At 37.8% G+C, this 23,552-nt stretch overlaps 1 protein-coding gene across 1 annotated transcript; it reads right to left on the minus strand.

Moving 5' to 3' along the window:
- Positions 1–10,633: 10,633 nt before the first annotated feature.
- On the minus strand, positions 10,634–22,281 carry LOC139727863 (arylsulfatase J-like). Its single transcript, XM_071638834.1, has 10 exons — positions 22,150–22,281; positions 20,889–21,048; positions 19,602–19,714; positions 18,778–18,888; positions 17,527–17,652; positions 16,229–16,358; positions 15,258–15,612; positions 14,495–14,634; positions 12,591–12,764; positions 10,634–11,523 (listed from the first exon to the last, which is right to left on the minus strand). The coding sequence occupies exons 1-10, from the start codon at positions 22,279–22,281 to the stop codon at positions 11,363–11,365; spliced, it is 1,602 nt and encodes a 533-aa protein (XP_071494935.1). The 3' UTR covers positions 10,634–11,362.
- Positions 22,282–23,552: the final 1,271 nt, after the last annotated feature.

Here is a 23,552-nt window from a genome sequence, read left to right on the forward strand (position 1 = left end):
TGGACGGGGAGAGATGAGCTGAGGACCTTTTTGTTTTGTTTCTTTTTTTGCTTGTCAGCTGAAGAAACCCGGAAGTGGACGGGGAGAGATGACGCTGAGGACCTATTATTATTATTATTATTTTTTTTTTTTTGCCTGTTAGCTCATGAAACCCGGAAGTGGGCCCCCACACTTTGGAAAACACTGCGCCGGTCCTGTAATGTACTTTGGTATCCACCACCGTCACTTTTTATTTGATGGCTAGACCTTCAAAATAGCACAGACCATTCAAAAATGTGTTTTCGTGCAACAATCAACTAAGTTCTCGCTTGCCAATTCTGATGAAAACCATTGCACTCGTTCTTTGATGACTGCCTCTTTTACTATTTTTTTTTTAATATGATATACGAATTTTGATATGATGGTGGTCATAAACAATGATCATGTTCACTTTGGATAAGACGAGGGCATTTTTTTGTTCACAATGGTGATACATTTTTATTTGATTATGTTCACTTTTATGAGACCCATTTTTCAGAATAACAGGATTTAACATTTGACACTTACATATTACTGATAACGGTCACTATTTTGATAAGCCTGCCACTTTCAATTTCTTCGATTGACACTTTTAAGTCAGGATAATTTGATAAATACTGTGATCGTCACATATTTATACCGTGCTTATTGTCACATTCTATTTCAGAGGCTGATCAAGAGGGGAGGGGGGGGGGGGGGGACAACCAGTGCATGCACTCCCCCTTGGCGTTAAAAATAAAATAAATAAAAAGAAAAAAAATGAAATGAAATCCGGAAATGGCACCAGAAATATTAGTTGCGCCATCCCCCCCCCCTTTACAGACTTCCTGGATCCGCTCCTGTATTTGATCGTCACTTTTAATCACTTTTAATGTGGTTGTCTCTTTTATTGTCACATGACTGTCACTTGATAATCACAGTCAAGAATTAATTTTTATTTTGATCTTTATATTTCTTAACATTTAAAATAATTTCTGATTCTGATGGTTCTCTTAGTCTGTCAATTCGTAAGCTTACTATCACATTGTTATCCTATTTAGATAGGGCCTACCTACACACAAATTCGGAAATAATCATGAACCTCCCGCACCCGAGTGGATCGCCCAAAAGTGGCCGTGGTAGGCCTACATCATTATAGATAACGGGGTGGTTGTCTTTGCAACGTCGTCAAATAGATAATTGAAAGAAAATTATTATTTGATAAAAGATATAGAGTCATCAAGTAAAAGTTGTGGTTATCAAATCAAACATATGGCCTGCCTGTGTAGTATAGGCAAGCAGCATGCGATGATTTTGAAAGCAGCCGTCACGAGATCATCAGGCAATCGAATCAGGATCTTCTGTGTTCCATAGTATTTGCTCTAAGGATCAGAGCCTCGAGCCGCGACGCCACTCCATGGATACCAGGATACCATGGATACCAGACCGATTCCCAACCCACCCACCCACCAGGTTACTAGTGATACCAGAAAAAAAAAAAAAAAAAAAAAAGATAGATGGAAACCTTGAAGTGTGAAAACGTTAAAGCTTTGTTTTTGCGCTGAAGACCTTTTGCTTCTTTTCCTTGTCAGCTGAAGAACCCCGGAAGTGGCACCTGAAGTTGCGCTGTTCAAGTCCTTTTTTCTTTCTTTCTTTCTTTGTTTGTTGTTGTTTTTTTTTTTTGCTTGTTTGCTCATGAAAACCGGAAGTGATCCCCGGCCACCCCCCCCCCCCCCCACACCCACTTTGGAAAACGTGGCGCCGGCGCACGATGAATACACCAGGGAGGTGAGACTTTTCTCTCACCTCCCTGTCTATTACTAGAGGTCTGTGGGTTATTACTGGCACGCGGGTCCATGGCACGCATGGAGTTGACCATGACGCTATCAAACTTTAGTGAACACATTCGTTTATGTCCTCCAGGGCACAAAAGTAAAAAATGCAAAATTTGACATATTGTCTTATCATTTGCAAATGATAGCAAAAGACCAGTTTAATACAATGAGAGGCATAAATGAATGGCAAAAATAAGTTTGACGTTCTCTTTATCTCTTTTTTAACTTAAAATAAAAATCATCAGGGCGGAAAATGAGAATTTCTCTCAACTCAATCTCCAATCAAGTGACACAAGGGGTACAAGGGCACAAAGATGATCAAATGAACAGAAAATCTTTATTTCATTCATTCAATTTAGTAATTCAAGAATTTACGAGACAAATTACCATATTTAATTTGCAATTTTCCGAATTCGAGAAATCACTTCAAAATTCTACAGTTTTTGTTAGCATTGCATGCTTCTTCTCTCATTTCATTTGAATCATTGGATTTAACAGAATATTCTTAATTTTTTCCATTATTTTAACCTTTATTGATCTTTTGGGCTTTAAAGATATTATAGAAATCATAGGTATATTTTGCAACTGAATCCATAGCCTTTATTGTGTTAAATTTATCTTTTGTTCTTATTGTTACATGGAAGAGCATTTACGCATGAATGACAACTTGATCATTTTTGCAATTTTCACTTTTGTGCCTTGGAAGAGAAAAACAAAGATGTTCACTAATGCATAAAGTTTCCCTTTTTATTGACTTACAAATCTGATAGCCAATTAAATTATACCTTTCATAATATGGTGTATAATACGTTAACATTTCGCCAAATATTCTATGAGAAATATAAACTTGAAAAAGTGTTTACTTTCTTTTTATGCTGAGTGTATAAACAGGGCCTATCCAGACTTAACTTGCGCTGGTAATTCATATCTTTTATGATTAAAATGTTACAGTTTTGATGGCAATGAAAAAATCTCCGAAAGTTTACAAGCTCTCAACTGGTATGTCTTACAACTTTCGTCGCCATGTACGCCCTATGGGATAGACTTACTGCTGATTTATTATGACAGTCTATGTCTATCGATGGTCTGACTTTGGGGTTACTATAGACACTGCTAGACGATCAATCAAAGAGCAGGTGAAAGCCTTTCGGAAAATAATGTGAAGTCGAGCCCCGCAACCCTCCTTGTTGAAAGAAGGTTGACAGGTCCTGATGTATATATGCCTAGAACTAAGTCGCCTGACTCTATTTCAATGACTGATTCTGAAGGATCATAGGGTCCTAGACGAAGGGAACTGCAATTCCATAAAATTTGGACTTTGAGGCTAATTCATTCAGCGCTTTAGTATTATCCCGAGCAGTAAGAACCAAACAAAAAAGATACAATAACTCAAAAGGATAATCTCACAGCCTTTTTGAAAGGAACCTTTTCCAACGCCCTGGGTGATGCGGAGGAATTTCACCAGAACAATAGTGGCACAGGGACCATCAGGGGTTATAGCTTTAAGCCGACTATGAATACAGTTGTTGTTGTTGTTGTTTTAGATTGTGGAGCTCTCTGCCGGGTGGGCAATTTGCTCCAAAAAATATAATTATTCAGATATGCCTGAAATTTAATTATAAAAACCTAAAATACTTTAAATTAGTTATTTACAAAAAAAACAAATTACATTTATTTTTATATTTACAATGATATATATACATCGGAAGGAAGGGGACAGGGTTCCGGAAATGATGTCATCTGCCTACTCCTGCATCGAGAGAAATGCAGGGTTACGCCGTTCCCGTCGGCAAAGCAGGTATAGGACCCGCCCGCCGACGCCGGTGATGTCTTGGCCTTTCCCGGGGTCAGGCGCCTCTAGTTGTCTTATCGGCCTAGGTGTTAATTATTATTAGCCTAGTAGGCAGAGACATCGTGGAAGAGAAGTGTTGATAGAGGAATAGCGGAAAGGGTGAAGACAGAACGAGAAAACAGACAGCTAGGGGGGTGGAGGGTGCTGAGCTCCTCTCTCTGACATAGGGTCAGCCCGTTACCATGAATTATTACCGTTATTATGAATACAGGGCACTGGCACTGATTGATATACTCAGTAGCAGGGGCGGATCCAGAAATTCTGTAAGTGGGGGGGGGGGGGTGCAACTAATATATTGGTGCCACTTCCGGGTTTCATTTCTTTTTTTTTTCTTATGTTTCTTTTGTTTTCAAGGATAAATAAATGGGGGGGGGGGGGCGTGCGCCTCTTGCGCCCCCTCTGGATCCGCACTGCGGTACGCCAACATGCTTACAATACACCAGTCTACAATAATATATTTCCCCCATATTATGGGGAAAACTGAGAAGGACATCAGTTTAATTAATTCTCATGACAATTGTCATGAGAATTAATGAATTCTCATGAGTCATTTAATCCCAAGGGAAGGCAGCTTTAAACCTTTATGTTCCATATTCATTTCAGTAAATAGGTTTATGTGTGAAATTTGTGGATATTTGATTCATTGGCACAATTAATGGGGTTAAGGTGTTTGCCGGGAATCCACACCACTTCCTGCTTTAGGCATACAACATGAAATTAGCAATTTGTATACAATAAAGAAGAAAGTTGTACACAGCATCGACTTTTAGAACCCCTTATATTATGTGAAGGCACCTATATCCATTCGACCTTCTATAAATTGTTTTTTTTAATTTTTTTTTAGTACTGATCATACTGATTATAAACACGATTTACTCTCAAAATTGCACATAAATTCCCCAGCAAAAGTCCGAGTGGGAAAAGGTCATCGAAATAGATAATAATATCAATAGCTCTCTTCTCTTTACTTAACAAACTCCCCACTGAAGTACAGCTAACTTCGTAACTAAATATTGACTGCTGACCTTTGACCCTGCAATATAACAACTGCAATTGCCTCGCAAAACAACCTCTATAGGTAATAATAGTGATAGATGATGACTGGCGGAGGAGGGAACATACCGAATGTTCCACCCGAAGGGTTTGAAATGCTATTGAGGGAGGTTATAAGTCCCGAGAAGAAGTCGAGGGACATAGCCTCCCGAAATAGCATTTCAAACCCTGAGGGTGAATTGCATTTGAAAACCTAAGTTTTTAATCCATACAGAGTTATAGCTTTAAAATGCGATATAATAGGGCGCCAGCTATTGAAATGAACTATGAGAAGCCTCCATGTTGATGCATGCATGATAAAGTCCTATTAGTCGGCATTATTTTGTTTCACATCTTTCACAAAAGTGACACAATCATCTCATACGATTAATTCATGCCACTGGTAACTAAAATCACTGTTGCATTGATGCAAAACATTTTTTTTTTTCAATTGTACTTTATATTTCAAACAAAACTAACGTTCTTCTATTTTCTATAGTTTTAGGCCTATCTTATTCTGGCATGGCTATGGAAGCACTTTTCAAGTAGACCTATACCTGGAGCTAAACTGCGAGTGCGATGGAAGCCCTACTGTTTCGGGCAAGCCTCTAAGTATTATACCCATACGGCTGCCAGGTGCGCTTAAATTTCTGCTTCACATAAAGGAACAGATAGGCCTATACAGAAAATGTCTTTGAGAACGCCGGTGTCTTATCGACAAGAATGTAGAATGAGCTCGGCATGTCATTATCTATAAAAGAACCAGCAATCATCCACAAAATGCAATCTGTCTGCCACATGATATATTATGATTACGCTAATCTAGCTCGGTATAAAAATGCCCCACTGGCGCAAAATTTCAGAGAGGGATATTGTTAGAGGATATATTGTAGAATCAGTTTACTTTTCAATCATCGGCAGTTTCAGCTATGACATTCTTACTCCATGAACTTCTGACACTTTCCCTTCTCATTTATCATCTTCACTTTCACTTCTCGTTAAATCATTACCTCTGACGATATCATCATCTGGCATCGACAATCACCGCATTATCCAAAAGAAAGGAAGGAAGAAAGAAAGAAAGAGAGTATATAGAGAAGGTATTCTTTTTGTTTGTGTGTTTCTTTGTTTTTTTATTTTGACGAATACCTTTAACGGTACTTTTATAAGAACTAAAAAATATCGTTCTTGCGTTTATGTGTGTTTACTTTAGATGAACTAGATATCACACCTAAAGGGACATTCCAGGCGATTTTCATAATTTCACATCATGTAGTACATAAATCAACAGCTCCATGTATAGATTTGTGGAATTCATTGTAGTTCTAGATCAGAGAAACAATACTTTGAAAAACCTTAAACGAAGTACACTGAACAAGGATGATGACATAGGAGGTTCACATATTCCAGAAAATGTAGCAATATAATTCCATTACAATACCGCTTGCTTGCGAGTTCACCTGTGTATAATCATGCATGCCTTCTTCTTTTGTTCTGCTTCCAAGAGCCCCAAGTCATGCATGCATGGGGAACCTGCCATGTCATCATCCTTGTTCATTGCAATTTGTTATAAATTTCAAAAATATTCTTATTTTTCATTCCAATTATCATAAATACTGAATCTCTGTCCTCAGTTTAAAGGGATCCTACAGTTTTGGTTGAGACCTAATTTCAGGTTTCTACCATTTTTTTTTTTTTTTTTTTTTTTTTTTTGGTGAGATAATGAGAAACCTCTTATGAAATATGAAAGATCATGTAAATTTATGAGATATTCAACGTTTATTTGATGAAAATTGATTTTGAAATGGCTGAGATATCAAAAAAAAGAGTGATTCTAATAGAGTGTGGGACCCACACTTTATTACGATCACTTTGTTTTACTTTGTTTTTGGATGTTTCAGTCATTCGAAACCCGATTTCCATCAAAAAGAAAAAAGAAAAAAAAGCTTTGAATTCCTCTTAAAATGGATTACTCTGTACTATATCATAAGTGTTTTCTTGGTATCTCACGAAAAGTTAAAAGCCCAATTCTCATATCCACCAATACTGTATTATCCCTTTAACTAATTTGTAGTGGTTCAAATGTAAAAATATGACAATCATCCGGAGGTCTCCTTTAAACAAAAATTTCGAAACCGCGGAAATACGTGTATAGAGAATGCATAGCTATAGTGTCAGGGTACAACGTGCAGAAGATTATTTGTATAATTACGACTTTGTCCGTAACAGTCACAGCGGACCATGCGAAGTGTAAACTGCAATCATATGGTAGGAAATCTTTGCACAAAAACTACAAACAAGCTTCCTTCTCTCGAGTGTGTTCTTGAAAGCGCGTATTATTTCCCTTGAATCAAGTGGGTTTCAAGCGGCCTTGTCAAATAACTTTCAACTTTTACTGAAACAAAAACATAGTACATCGTTTGATTACATTCATGAAGTTTGTTTATTTTGTTCTGTTCAAGAGCCCATATCATGTGTAGACCAGCCAGGGCACATCAGGATAATTGTGAGTGGCTAAAATCGTGATTTTTATTTATCTATGTATTATTATCATTAATATTATTATTATCATTCTTCTTCTTCTTACAATTATCATTATTATGATAATGATGATGATGATGATGATGATGATGATGATAATAATAATAATAATAATAATAACTATAACAATAATAATAATAATGATAATAATAATAATAATAATAATAATGATAATAATAATAATAATAATGATAATAATAATAATAATAATAATAATAATAATAATAATAATAATAATAACAATAATAATAATAATGCAGAGTTCAAGTCTAACATGGCTTTAAAGGGTTAAAGGGATGGTAGAGTTTCGGTTGAGAACTCCTGGCATTCCAATCATCAAAAAATTGGTCATTACAAAGAGAGAGGGAGAGAGAGAAAAAAACAACAACAGCACACAAACACAATTGTACAGCAAAACAGAATGATATCATCAAAACAGAATGTCATCATCTTGCAAATTGCCCAAAGACACACACACACACACATTTTTGTGAGTTACCTGTATATGTAGGCCCCCTAAGTCCTACTGTGAAAACGTAGGCCCTACATGTAGATACCCACATACACATTCATACACACAAGCATGCATGCAACATATGCACATTCATGCACACACATACATACACACACATACATACACATATATAACATACATAATGTACACCTTATACTGCTGTCACACAGCACAAAATGGACTTTTATTTTTTTTTGTAGAAAACATGGCATTTGATGACAAACACAAGTAGTCCAATGACACTGTAATCTCTGCATCATTTTTTGACATCTCTACTTCAATATTCTTTAAATAACTCATTGCTTGTATACAGTATAAAGATATCAATGAGCAGTTGCTGTACAATATTTGCCTACAAAACAATAAAGGAAGACATACTGTGATAATAAGCACCAAACAAATCATGACTGGAATTCACTTGAAAGTAGAGCAAGAGCACAAAACTTTTGAGGACAGAAATTGCACGACTTCAACCCCACAAAGTACATAACAAGCATCCTTAACTATTAACTATACTGGCATTCAAATGACCACTTCCATATACATAATGCACATAACAATCTCTTTCTACTCCTTGCAAGTCCATTTTTTTTTTTTCTGGAGCCTGAGCGAATAATGAACAGTTTGATTCGCAATCATGATTTCAATTGGGTTTACAATAACAAACAGACAAACATTCAGAACATTAATAAAAACAAAAAGAACAACAGCATTTTGGAGACAAGATGTTGCCACTTTCTAACAAAACATATTATGGATAGTCTTTTACAATAGTACTTCTAGCATTATGGCTTGCTACTCTGGGCTTGACATCTAATGACTTTCTTGGGCAGCTTTCTTCTGATGAAGTTTTATTTCTACATTCAAATTGTCATACTTACTGTAAGAACAAAATTTTACAATATTGTTATAAGTGCAATAATGTCATTACAGATTCAACACACCTATCTATATAAACTGTAAAATGATTATGATTCAATACATCAAAATACACGTATAATCAACATAAATAAAGGTAGTTATACATGACAAACACTGGGAAGTGTTCATGAATATACAGGAATGCACATCAATGTCAATAATTAGCAAGTTGTTTATTCACAGTTAAAGTAGAACAATTGTTCAACTCACATTATAGTAGATATCTGCAATTAAATGCTAAGACTGCATATTATCAAGTGATAGCGCGTCACAAAACAATAAGTCGCACATCGTGACTTTATGTGAGGACTGAACACACAGATAAAGCGTAGGTCAACAGAGTCAATCTTTAGTATTGTAATTCATATTTTTTGAAAGATCAATCATCTTCAACACATTTCTAAAGTTTCTAAAGGTCTTGCCCTCTTGACTTTGCATTACATACAAGCACACAACACTGTTCAGCTGGGCTCCACAAGCCTTGTATCTCAGCCTCTTGCTTAAATAAAGGTCCTTATTACCTTCGGGAGCAGAGATTTAAAAAAATGTTTAAGATATCACATTTGATGCATATGTGTAGGTAATTTATATCTCAAAACATCCCAGCCATCCTGCCATGTAAAATTTTTGCAATAAAGCCTAAAATATATGGGGATATCACTGTTTATCTCATTAAACTATAACTTTAGACAGTTTAGTTTGAAAACATTTTTATTATAACTATTGTTCACATTTTGTATATTTAACAATACCTAACATCGATTATACTGGTTCAAATTTTTACATTGGTTGTTTCTATCCCTATCTCGCATTTTTAAACTATTTTGAAGCACTAATGCTGGGTTTTTGTTTCATCTGCAAAAATGGTAAATTATGCCTTTAAATGAGGTAGTAAAGTTACTGATGAAGTGGGCTCACAGCTGTTTTAAAGAACACAGAAGAATCTATGCATAGGATCAGTTGTGACTAATAAAGGCCAATAACATGGATGTAAAGCACCTACCTGGTAAACTGAGTGGGAAACACATGGGTTCAAAAAGAATAACAGAAATACATACAAGCAGATGTAGATACACAGAGTGATACAGACATGGGTGATTTATCCCTAACTTACCTGGGGGGGGGGGGCATAATGGCCCCCCCCCCCCCTCAACACTTTGCACGACATCTCCGCAACGCGAGAACGCATCCACATGGCGATTCATGACAATTTACCTTGAAGCCTTGCGCAACTTTTAAGACCAAATTTGCGACATCCGGGTACGGGGTTTCGAAGTTACGCAACATTATGTAAGTGTATGTCAGACTGAAAATTGCTCAAAAACGTGATTTTGTGTACAAACCAATGCAAATCAGGTTTCTATCTGAAATTTGTAATTGTATCAATAAAAAACAAAAAGTAAAAAAAAACAAAGAAATACATAAGAAATTATAAAAACAATAAAATACAGAAGAAATTAAAATTGATACCAATTTTTTTTTTAACCTAAATTACATCAGAATTCACCAAAGAGCCCTCAAGCAAAAAATTTTGAAGTTTGGGGGCTTTATTTAATGATTTCCAGCCAAATTCTAATTGTATGCATAAATTAACATAATTAATTCATGTAAAATAAAATAAAGCGATTTATTGAAATCTAACAACACAGCCCTATAGATTGCATCATGAGTGACGTGTGTGCCAATTTTTGTAACGAACGCGCAAATCGCGGCTGAGATCATAAGGGGGGGGGGGGGGGGGGCATCATGCCCCCCCCCCCCCCCCCCCCCCCCCCCCCCCCCCCCAGCACTTTAAGCTCACAAAATAGCCCAGGTAAGTTAGGGTTGAGGCAGATAACAAAGAAGTTTAGAGACAGAAAACTCTGAAATATGCATAGGGCCTACACATAGAGGAAGTGTAAAAGTTACTGTTGAATAAAGCTGATTAATAACAGGGGAGTGACAAGTTATTGATACCTATAGATACATTGTAAATAAGGGCTTTTCAATTTCATATCCAGAACATAGACTGCAACGTAGGGACCTCATTTGAAGAAATTGTGCATGCCCCAGGTTCTCTGGCACATTCAGTGCCAGAATCGAGTCTAGAACATTTGCATGAAAGATTTCCCAGCCTCCTTGATTCATGGATGGATGATTCATCTGGTGCTAAAATTAGGTTGGCTGGGGCGAAGAGCATGGAGTTCATGATGGTCACATCGTGAAAATGCCTAGGCCTACTGAAAATTTAAATGTGTTTTAACCACATGGACGAAATGAGTGGGCTGTGACTATTTTTGCTGCCACTAGAGAATGAGAACGGTTTTGTGTGTTGTAACACTGCAATTTGCTTTTTCTTGTTGGAAATGAAATAAATGAAATAAAATGAATATGAAAGACCTGGTAGCATGGGTGGTCTGATTGAATTAGTCTTCCTTTGCTGTACATTGGGGTCAATTCGTAACCACATATAATGCCCATCATAATGCAGCCGCGTGTGTTTCAAAGTATGCACTCATCAGTAATGGTCGCCTCTAGTGGAGATTATTTCAATGCGTGTGTACTTACATACAGACAGTGATACAGCTGTACACAATTTGTTACGGATATTCTCAAACTATCCAAACCAGGTCAGCCTTCCCACTCTACGAATCACAATGTTCTTTAGACTTTAACAAAGACGTCTTAAAATCATAAGTCCGGGCTGATCGAATTGTCATCAAGCTTCACCCAGGGAACCCAGGCGTGGTCATGATATTTGGGATTACTCTCGGGATCAACATCCTTGTTGCGGGGCGGCACCGCTGTTCTTTGGTACTGCTCCAGCCTCGTGGTCATCAGCTCGACGAGTTCTGTTGAAGAGATGAAGACAGCGTGTGAGTTTCTTCATTGTAATGAGACACAAGGAACTTGAATTTTCAAACACACACAGCATGCATGTTATGAGAACTGTTGATATCCAACCTTCACTGGGTTTCCATTAAAGCTTGAATGTCATCTTTGCAACCCAGAAAGTCAGATCCCCTTCATAAACTGGTAATTATATTGTAGAGGTAGGCAATTCTGATCTTTCCTGAGAACAATAAAACTGGAAACTTCTTTACAATGGCGAAGGAACAATACTATAAATTTCCAGTGCACTTGTTCAGATCCCAAGAAAATTCCAATTGTTATTCTTGGTGCAAAAGGAAAGTACACTATTCTCAAGCGATATGGGTTAGTTTTCATTTCTGCTTTAACAAAACTCTTAGATGTATTATTGTGAGAGTTTGTACATGATATTGGGAGACATTATCTTGCAACCACGCAAAATTGTGATGTTTGCAAAAGTAATTGCACCTTAAGGTTAAGGTATTATTTACATAAACAGATAAAGTGAACAATCTCTAGCTGCTGAGATTTCAGAATATTCCTATATTTCATCCTAGAAATCTAACAAAGAATGTAAACTTGTGAATGACAAATAAACAACTGTACAGAACATGTTCCAATTGTTTAACTGTCACAATTGTATGTCTCTAGGAAATTCAATGCTTCTTTCGCGTAAGCCTGGAAAAGTTTTGAGAGAACCTTTTTTTTTTTTTAAAAATCACCTCAAATGAACTGCATGTACAGTGCATTTTGAAACACAAATTATATACTGTACATCAAGTAGATCACACTCTGCTATGAATGTCCTGCCACAAACAGCATGTGGCTCATCTGAAAGGAGATTCTTGTTTTTTAATAAACCTCATGAAAAATGTCAACTTCAAACTTGCATTGTACCAATGCCATGAATTTGATTTTCTTGTTCATCAATCTATATATGAATTTACTAGCACACAGTAGTTTTGTGATGGTGGAAAAAATACAGCAGTTCATTGTACAATTGAACTTAAAGCATATGAGCGGCTAGACAAAAGTTACTCTTAATCACCTTGATTCCATTCAGCAATGTTGTAAAATTCACACGGGTCCTCCCTGATATTGTACAGGCATGGCTGGTGCGCGGTGTAGTTACAATTCGTGGAGGCATTTTCCGGCCGCGAGGGACACGTCACCACAAAGGAGTTTGGAACCCGCTTGTTCTCTGTCTCCGAAGATTCCTCACCTGCATAAAACACAGGGAAACTAAAAATCATAAAAGGAAGAAAGAGCTCTTGAGTCTGCCTTTTTTACTTTACACATTTTCCTAATGTACACTTCATATTCCCAGTTTGCTCCTTCCTCTTGTCAGAGTTACACTGTCTTTTATGTCTGACTTATATGCAACACAACACCAACAGAAAGTCCCACACCCTCAATTTTACGTGACGACTCAAAATAAGAGAAATGAGTCTACCTTGTCAAATTTCAGTTTCTTATATTTTCTGAAAGAACAATCATTCTTCTATTTCAGCTTTTACAGAACACAATTTTTTGCAGAATAGTGTGATACAATTGTAGGCTGTCCTAAAGGCCTCCTTTCATTTCTTATAAACCCTTTACTCAGTTTTCATTATCAACACCAGTAAACTTCAATAGGATGGTGGTGCTGCTTTGAACTTTGGTACCTGATTACAGTCATTAACAGAAATGTGTTATTATAGACTATGCACATTTTCAGCTTAGGTAATCCGATAATTCCTTCAATGTGGTTGCCACAGAGTTTTACATCCTGTTTTTTTTTTGTTCCATTCATTGCACAGAGCACAGTTAGGTGAGATTAATCACTTGAATAGACCCTGAACTCCAGAACCTTTTTCTCAGTTAATGCTTTTCCAGAGTGTGTACTTTCTTTCTAGCTTAAAATATGCTCTTTTAGAATCTGCCCTAAGGTGTACATAAAATCCATGTCTGGTGACTTTTTGTTGGTTTTGTGATGCAGGGTCACATCCCTTTTCCACATATACATAAACATACTTTTCTTTGTTTGTTTGAATTTATTTGTACAATACGCACGCGTACATATATACGCATATATTTCTCCTGTCTGGATTTTTTATCGATCCACTCCTATAAATCCACTCCTATACATCTCTGTAAACTAGATTATAGGGCTTGTTACTTTACATTGTTGCTATTTCACTATTTTCCAAGTCTTTATCCTTCTATTGCTCCTTACCTTGTTTGATGTTGCCTCCCTATTTATCTTCATCCTTAACAGGTTGCCCCCTACTATCCATGGGATCATCACTGGCCCACCACTGCCTTTTGTCTGTTCACCCCTTGCTTTAATAATCCCACTCCCTTATACCTGTTGGGCTCCTTGCCTTTGACTTCTAATCCACCCCTTTTGTTCTCTTTGTTCTGCATCCCTAGCTCTCGCCCTGACTGAGCTTGGTGTGCGTAGTCCTTTTGTATGTGATTGCTTTCCCTACTTGTCTGTAATTTCGCCTCTGATAAAGATTCTGCTAGGATCGAAAGCTCAGCCCTTTTTTGACTCCATTTTTCACATGTACTCCATCGGATCACCAATATTGGATAAGCAATTTTCAGCAGCTTTTTTGCTACTCTTATATTTACTATGTAGCTTTAATAGCACTATGAGGGCAGCACAGAGGCACTTCGAGCAGTCTATGACTCATGTGCCGATTCACCAAACTTTTCTTGTTAGGTGATACACATACAGCAAATTGCTGCACAGGCACTTTCAAAAATATCATTTCCTGGGGTGGTATTCTGAACATTCTGTTGTAACTTCTGTTGTTAGTCCATGAGTTACAACACCGCTAACACAGCTGTTCAGCAGTATTCTGAGAACTGTTCTAACAGTGTTATAAGTCATGAAAACTCTATAGAGATCAGTGGCTACTCCCACCACAGAGTACCCCTTCCCATCCCCCACCCTCTGAGTCTAACCTTGTGGTGGATACCAGCCTGAGTAGGCACCCCCATCAAAGTCTCCATAGTGCAGCTTGTAGTCACCGAGCCTGATGGCGGAGTAGTTGTAGTAGGGCTCGATGTTGTGAAGGATCTCATTCCTTGGAGATGGCACATCCCTGCAAGTTTTTTCAGAAGCAAATGACAACAGAACAGCCTCAAGTCACGAGACAGTACAATATTTATAATTTACTAGCATAATGAGCACCCACCCCCCCCCCCCCCCCCCCCCCCCCCCCCCCCTGGCCTTTTTATGGTTAAGTTGCATTTTCACATCCATTTCACAAAAACTAAGGGAAATTGGTCAGTCAAAACTTGATAGTGATTGAAGGAATAACTAAAACTCAACACTTTTCTTTGTTTGATTTTCCTTCCGAGAAAATGGCTTGATAACCACTAATCAGCTTTAGTAGCTGGTCTGCCATGGTTTCCAGTTGGACATGAGGTGGACCACTTCATCGGAATATGCACACTGCTCTTTGTGATGAATGAAAGAAGCAGGATCTTTTATATGCACGGGTTGTGACTCTTACATACGAGACCCTCAATTAATGTCCTAGCTGAAGGGCAGAGTGTCTTACATGTACCTCTCAAAAGAGGGGGCGGTAAAATTACAGACAACATTGCTCAGTGAGACCCAGAAATTGAACCTGGGTCATGTAGACAGGGAGGCAGACCAACTTAGCCTAGTAACTGCTCAACAACAAGGGTAAAAATCTGCCACGTTTCACCAAAAACTTACAGAGATATAGAATCCCAGACATCGAATCCATCCAAGTTTGTCAGATTCTTGGGCTCCCCTCCTGCCAACCTATACACCGTGGGCATCCAATCGCACACGTGCATCATGTGGTCACTGAATCGCCGTGGTGACGCAATCAGGGGGCTGTGGACGAAGGCGGTGCCCCTCACGCCCCCTTCCCAGAGGGTGTGCTTGCACCCCCTCAGGGGCCAGTTGCTGGCGTGGTTTCCGTCGTAGCCATTGGTGGGGCCGCCATTATCTGTGGTGAAGATGATCACCGAGTTTTCATAGAGACCACTCTCCCGCAGGGCCTGAGTGACATTTCCAACGGAGTCATCAAGCGCTGATACCATAGCTTTGACAGTATGGAAAACATACAAAGGCATTACTATTACCTCCACCAAGGGAGGAGGGGGTCAGGCGATCATCGGCGTTGGATTGCCTGTTTGCAAAATAACTCAAAAAGATGTCTACGGATTAAAATTAAACTTGCAGGAAAAGTCAATATTGACACAAGGAACACCTCATTCAATTTCAATTTCAATATCATTATTATAATTATTTATTCGGTATTTGCAAGACAATACAAGTGAATGATCAAACAACAAACAAACAAAATAAGCGTAATACAAGGTTTATTAAACTATATGTGAGAGAAAAACAAACTGCATGATTATATTTGATCTCTGACAATCTCCTAGTCTTTGATGGGAATAGCCGAGAATCAAATTAATGACTATGCCCCACAGGCCTTACAAGCAAAATACAGTTCATGCCATATATTTTGCAGGATTTTCATTCTTACAATTTTCATGAGTTGGTTGCTATTCATGAATTTAAGAACATGCAAATACATGTATTTCAATTCTTATCCTGAAATAAATGTGACATGTCTATGTGTACCTTATCTCTTATTCATGAGCACATGAATGGACCATTGGTTTCTATAGGTGCAGGTCCCAATGACTCACCTGCATACAGCCTTCTGCCACTATTTTTGATATGGGGGAACCGCTGGATGTATTTGTGTGGCGCTTCCAAGAGATGGTTGCCATAGACACCAGCATGGACCGCCTGGTGGGCTAAGTACAGGAACATGGGCTGCAAAAATAACAACACTAAATTAGCTGCTGCATCAGTCTTCCTGATTTGGCTCCTCAGTATTGTCAGTGCAATTGAAGAATTAATCCTTAACACGTTGAGGACGGACTGATTTTGCTACAACACGCATTTCCCATACACACCTGCCCGAGTACACTCGGTACTCATCCTCAACAGGTTAACATGCTTTGATTGCTGCTAGACTTGTGCTCTGGAGTCCTTCGATATAAGGGAGTTCACGGTTGTGATTTGTGTATGTGCAGAACAAAGGTCAAATGAGAATGTCTGCGTAATTGCCGCTGACTTTAAAATGTAAAGAAGTCTCGAGCAACTATGAAAATCTGAATTATGTCAGTACAATGTATGTGTTTCAGACTAAATTGGAATGTACTGTTTAGCATAAGCTCTCCATGCACTTTCTCAACATTGATTTAATACAAGATGGCATGCTTCAAGAAGGAATTCTTGATCACAACACATGTCCATGTTATTTCAAAGTCTGTGGTGTAGGGGTCAAATGAGACATGCACTAACCATGAACTCCCTTATTGGCACAGAAGTCTTGAAAAATGAATAGGGATTACCTAATCCTCCAAATCCCTATTGTGTTACCATGGCTTGTTGGAGAATGGCACTTTGCTATACCTGAGTGGGCTTTTGGTGGGATTATAAAGGTGAATACTGATGAAACCCTGGTCTCAGCAAGTGCATTGGCACTTAATGAATGAACAGTGGATGTGTTATCATGTCATTTCATGGTAATTCTGACATACATTTTGACAAAGGTCAGGGGAATCTACAGCCATGGTCATACTGGCAAAATTTTGTGAAGTATAAGTTCTCAAAGTTAAGCTAGAGTGATTGAAAAGTTTCTGAAAACTTTTCACAAAACTTCTGGCGAAACTTCAAACTAAAACTACAGAATATTCTCCTTCCCATGCAACCCCACCCCCTCCTCATACAGAGGAAACTTTTGGACCTCCAAAGCAACTTTAACCTTTCAAAGTTTTCACTCATGTCGGTCATTTCATTGTCTGCTGACATGTAATATTGTTACATTTCTCTCTGTTTCTTCTATTCTCTTGGCAAATCCCACAAAACACTACTTCATAAATTACCAAGAAACATCACTTAAATCAGGAATACCAGTTATTCTTTTCTTTCATACCTCTGAAGAATTGTGTGATTTAATGATGTCCTGTGCTTCAGATGTAAAGATCTCAGTTGAATACTGTCCAAAGGCTGCCCTGTACAGCTTTCCGTTTTTATGCAGGTCATAGCCAGCTTGATTGTTCTGCAAGAGTATCAAAAAGTGAAAGAATGCAATCAGATTTATCATCTTTTTTCCCACACTTTACGGTGACACAATTATGAAACACATTCAACCATAGTAACCCACTAGTACTATTAAACAAGTCTTTGTTTTTTAACAGTTGGTTGCGTGATATTTCACACTCTCATGAACTAGGCCTAATAGTTTCATCGTTAACTTTAAATAGCTTTGTGTTGAATGTTTCCTTTTATATCACTGCATTTACTTTTGAAGGTACCACATTTGTATGTTTTTAATTGCAATCTAAGTGCTTTTGGCAATGTTTTTGTCTAGTGATATTGATTGAATATGGATTTTTTACGAAATGTGAACAATAGATTTAATGCACTTCATACATTTCACTTGCCGGAGACACACTTTCTCTCTGAAGATTGATATATTCTGTAAGTTGCCATGACATTCAAATGTCATTAGAGACAGTTGAATAGCTGGAAATTTAGAACTCATTTCATGTAGCTTCTCTCAAATCAGCAAATGAGATATAAGATGTGACCTCTGTTAACCTTCATGACTTTCAACCTTTGTCGTCATGACCTAAAACAGAGGTGGCAACAAAACATTTTCAAAAAAAAAAGAAGTTTACCTCTGCATAGTAGAACACTCAGTAATATCTACTGGGTCTATCATTCACTATTAAAGATTCCTACAGCCATTCTCAGACAGTAGTATGAAATAATCACGATCAACAATCAGATAGATGCCCTGCTTTTATACTCATAATGTGAGATCAAAAAAAACAACAGATGGTACTATTTGAAGTAATTATGCATTGCCAAAAGAAACAACATTTCTGCAATTTGAAGATGTAGCCTTTTTTTCTTACTTTCATTTCAATCAATCATTACTTTAATAGTATTTTGTAGGCAGTTTACAAAACACAAAAATGGCAGTACAATATTTTAATATCTTGGTTTTTAATCTTCCTCAATAAGTGATACAAAGCTAAATTCAGATATGCCAGTCTTAATGAAGACCAGATGACAATTTCTACATCAAAATTGTATTACAACTCAACAGGTTACTATCATTTCACTTTCATTAGCTGTATTTTTCTTCCTCAACCCAATGGACGTGATCCACACTCACCTTATGGTCTTCATGTGTGAAGTAGTCCCCTCTGCCATTGTAGTAGCCAAAGAATGTGTCGAAGCCCCGGCGAGTTGGAATGTACTGCTCGGCGAAATACCCAAGGTGCCACTGAACAAAGTAATCACAGAGCATTGAATTCAGCCATTGAGTACACAGAGAAGGTAAGCTATGCTCACAAACTTACACCTGCATCAAGCCTAACTGAAACAGATCCACATTCTGTATTTATATGACAGTCAAGTCAACAGAGGGACATAGAAAACTGCAACATTTTTAATATATGAACATGAGATGCCAGAATAAAAACGAGGCATACTGGTACAATGTACTTCTGGCTGCAGACCATGCTTTATTAGAATCCAGAAATTGCCACTTAATCATGTTGGATTAATTGGACACATACAATACCTTGGCTGGGTTTACAAATAAACAGTGAAAGTTTCACATGCTATCAAAACAGACTTCTGATACAGATTTCCAGAGGTATTCACTGGAGAGATAACCACATTTTTATCTGGCTATTCAATGACTGAAGAATAAAAAGCGATAATGATATTCTGAACTGAGTTTGTCTATTCACCCTAATAATTTGCAGAAAGATATTTTTAGTAGAAGATGACAATCACTTTTACCTTCAAAAGCATCAGGACTACTTAATTTTTTCAATGCCATCACCACCATAGCAGTAAATGTCAATAATTATGTACCGATGGCAGACCATTATACACCTAATACACATATCCTGGAATAAAAATGCAACCATAAGTACATCCCTCGATGATGATTAACATAAAGTGTTCTCCCTCCATTCCAGGCCTCACCTTGCCAATGGCATGCGTCCTATAGCCCAGGGATTTCAGGTGATCGGCCATCGTAGTTTCATTCAGCCCAAGTCCGTAGGGTTCCCCAGCACCGATGGTGTCATGCTGAAGTCCTGGACATGACAGAAAATGTTTTAGGGGATGTGAATGGGGGTGAAGTCATCCATGTATCCACACTAGCAAGCCAATCAGAGTTCCAGTTTACGCACGAGCAGAAAAAGGTCATTTGTACGACCAGGCATGTGGGTTTTAATTCATGTTAACCTACATACATGTATGAATGAGGCTTGCTAGTACATCCGTATGACAGCAAACCTGGTATTCATGCAATCAATGTGAAACTAAGAAATAGATATTTCTCCAAATGTGCTTGATAGATCATTCTGGTTAGATACCTGGTCTACACTTTGTATACAAGTTAATTCCTTTTCTTTTTCTGTGAGCATGAATTCCCTGAATTGCACATCAGGCAAGCTTAAATGCATTATATCACTTTGAAATGAGTGAAGTGCCTATAACCAACTGAGAAAACACTACTTAAGGTCATTTGTACCAGAGTACACATGAGCTAACTTTTTTAATCATCAGCACCATTATACTGTGTTGTTTTTGTATTTGTCTTTTGTTTTCTTTGTCTATTTTGCTTTGTTTTTGTTTGAGGGGAGGGAGAGGGGTTTCAGAACTTGTGAGTGATAAGCTACAGAATAAGTGGTTGTTCCAGAAACTGTCACCTACAACACAAGGTAGATGCAAATCAACCTCAAAATATAGCATGTACCGGAAATTTCCTCACGATAATTACATGTGTCTTAATGACTATCTGGCCAGTACCTGAAAAAAAAGAAAAGCCCTCACACAGTGGAACACTGAACCAAACAACAAAAGTAAATGATATGCAACACTAAATCTAACCACAGTCAACCCCAAAACATTCTCCAGAATATATTACCCATGGGGAATTGTGTCACGCTCCTTTTTGCCTCCAACTCCTCCTGCTTCCCCACCCAAAACAAAACAAACAAAAAAAGACAGAGGGTTTGGAAACTTAAAAACAACAACCAACAACAACAAAACGATTTGAAATAGCCAATATCCTTTGTGACTGCAAATGATGATTCTGAGGATTGCATGTATTTGGCTGTTGGGCTATCTTCACTGCAGGCAGCATCATGTTTTTGTCAAAGTGGCATTTTTTAGCTCTAATTCCCGTAGTCAAAAGTGAGTTTTAACCCGTCTCCTTGCTGCACATCTACGCTCCCCTACAAAGGGGAATACAGTCATTCTTACCGAGGTGAATGGGATGTCTGCCCGTCATGATAGCCCCTCTGGATGGGGTGCAGATTGGGGAGACGTAGTAGTTGGTGAGGGTGACCCCCTCCTGGGCCAAGCTGTCGATGTTTGGGGTGGGGATTTCAGTGGAGCCATGGAGACTTACATCAGCCCAGCCCTGAAGGACAGAGAAAAATGAACAAACAAACAAATGACAGTCTGTCCACTGTTCAATGATTTATTAGTCATCAGATGAATTAAAACTTAAAGCAAGGTTCTAGATCTCTGCCGGCTTTGGCATCACCCTTGACATCCCTCCTGTGAGTCGCTGGAGTTTTTTGGCTAGGGTTTCATCAGAACTCATCAGAACTTAGAAATTTTAGCATTTGGGGGCACAGATGACCTTACAGATGTTTACTGGAAGGAGAGCATATCAGAGAGAGAGAGAGAGAGAGATATTCCTTGTCTTTACTATAAACATAATAAGAGGGACTATACACAGAACTTTCTCTAATTTCATTCTAAGTGGAATGTTGTCAAATCAAATGGAAAGATATTGATCTGGCTAGGCCTTGTTATCTAAGCATTCTGACTCCAGAAAACACAGCTCAGCCTGTAGCAAAATTACAACACTGCAGGATCGCAATTATTCTTATACAAAGCAAGCCACACTTTTGTTTACTAGTACCTATTAAACTTTGCCACCTTTTGTATTAATTGTAACCGTACTACATAATACATTGTTTGGTTGCTTTTTCTGATTACATTTACACTGTAATCATGAAATTCAACCCAGGTACAGTATGCTAGTACTACTAGTAGACTAATAGTACTACACAGACACAAAGACACATACAGAACTATCAAGTACAAAGATGTACAAAAGCAAAGACAGATAGATGCATGCAGATATACATGCACAACTTTATATCAACACACTCACACACATATTCCTAAAGATATCTTTTCCCACCCACCCCTGCTCTTCAAATGTGCACTTGTACTTTGTACTACTAAGCTGTAAGAGGCATTAGATGAAAACACAGACCAGTGAATGAAATTAGCCTTAGGCCATGCTTCTGAATATGGTGCTTTGGCGATATACAACTTTATGTGTACATTGAGATTTTTTTTATATACATGTATGTTTTCATGCCCCATATCATGTTAAAGCAAAAAAACAAAACAAAACAAACAAAAACAAACAAAAACAAAAACAAAAAAGAAAAAACAAATAAAAAATCAGGACCGAACAAACAAACGGGACTTGACCTCTTACCAGATCGTCTGCGACGATGAAGATTATGTGGGGCTGTGTCTGGTCCTTACTCTGGTGGTGATGACGCCATGCTCCATTCGCCCACACAGGCCCAGAAGCTGTTGCCATGGTAACTGTGGCCAGGATGGTCATGAACCATGTGTCCCATCTTTTGTGTGCCATTTTGCATTCAGACTTTTGCTACCAAGTGCATCCAGTGAAGTGTGTCCTGCCTACCACTTGACCACTTGCAGCTGAAATCAGAATCATGACGAAAAGAAAAGTGACTCCACAAAGACAGTCAAAATTACAAATGACAAAACGATGATCGGTTGTTTTATAAGTATAAAACAAATCAGACTTTTGAATCTAAACAAAAATATGTTGTTAATAGAAATATACTGACATCACTACTGCGCAGGGCAAAGAAAGATTAAATCTTTTTCAATTCAATTCTGTATGCAATAATGTAAAAGGAACATGGAAAGTTATTCGAATGTTTTGAATGTAAACCCCAAAACTTCAGGTATTACAAAGCTTGTAGTGAATGAAGAAGAAATTGAAGACAAAAAAGATATGCGAAGCCTTTAATGAATATTTTTCTAATGTAGGTGTTGATTTATCACATGCCATTCCAGACATGCAGGACACATATAAAGATTTTCTGGAAAATCCAAACCCCAAAACATTGTTTTTAATTCCTGTAGTAGAAACAAATGTGCTTGATATTGTAAGTAGCCTAAAGAGGAACTAGAAATGTCGCTATGGCGACTGGTATGCCTCCGCCATAATGCATGGTTCTCCTAATAGGTCTATAGTACATATGGACAATGTGTGATTACATTTTCACAAAATTGGCAAAATATTAAAATGACATGTTTGTCACAAATGTATTGAATGTTTACCTTCCTTGACCTATGTTTAATTGGATGAATAAGAGAGCATGTATTTGGGGATTTAAGAACTTTAACTTGACTTTGACCATTTCATAAGTTTATGCACTGAGTAATTTTCAAGGTATGGAGAAAAAGTGCAATTTCTGTATTGAACAGTAAATTGTTATCATTTTCATCTGGCCTTTGATTCATAACAGAATCACTGTCAGGCAGAACATACATAAATTCAGCATGTACTAAGTTTCAAGATAACTTGAGCCACTTCCGAGATATGGAGAAAGAAGTAAGTTCAGCACTTTCACTTGATCTTTGACCTTTTGACCTTTGACCTTCTTGGCAAAAAAAAAAATCCCAGAGAATCTCTATTGGGTTATACATGCATACATCAAGTTTTAAAACAAAAAATCCTGCTGGCATTGCATAAATATAAGGAAAATAATAAAATTTTGAAGTATTACCCTTGACCTTTGACCCCTGACCTTTGACCCCATGAACCCTAATTTCCCTAGATAACCACTGCCAGTCAGT

Source organism: Diadema antillarum, unplaced genomic scaffold (assembly GCF_040938485.1).
Source record: "Diadema antillarum isolate AM-2024a unplaced genomic scaffold, OU_Dant_1.0 seq00000157_RagTag, whole genome shotgun sequence".
In the NCBI taxonomy this organism is placed as follows: Eukaryota; Metazoa; Echinodermata; class Echinoidea; order Diadematoida; family Diadematidae; genus Diadema; species Diadema antillarum.

Coding starts and splice junctions, on each gene's coding strand:
- LOC139727863 (XM_071638834.1), bottom strand. CDS start 22,281: ATGACCATCCTGGCCACAGTTACCATGGCAACAGCTTCTGGGCCTGTG. Junction 21,049..22,149: donor TCATCGTCGCAGACGATCTG/GTAAGAGGTCAA, acceptor TCTGTCCTTCAG/GGCTGGGCTGATGTAAGTCT. Junction 18,889..19,601: donor GGACGCATGCCATTGGCAAG/GTGAGGCCTGGA, acceptor TACTTTGTTCAG/TGGCACCTTGGGTATTTCGC.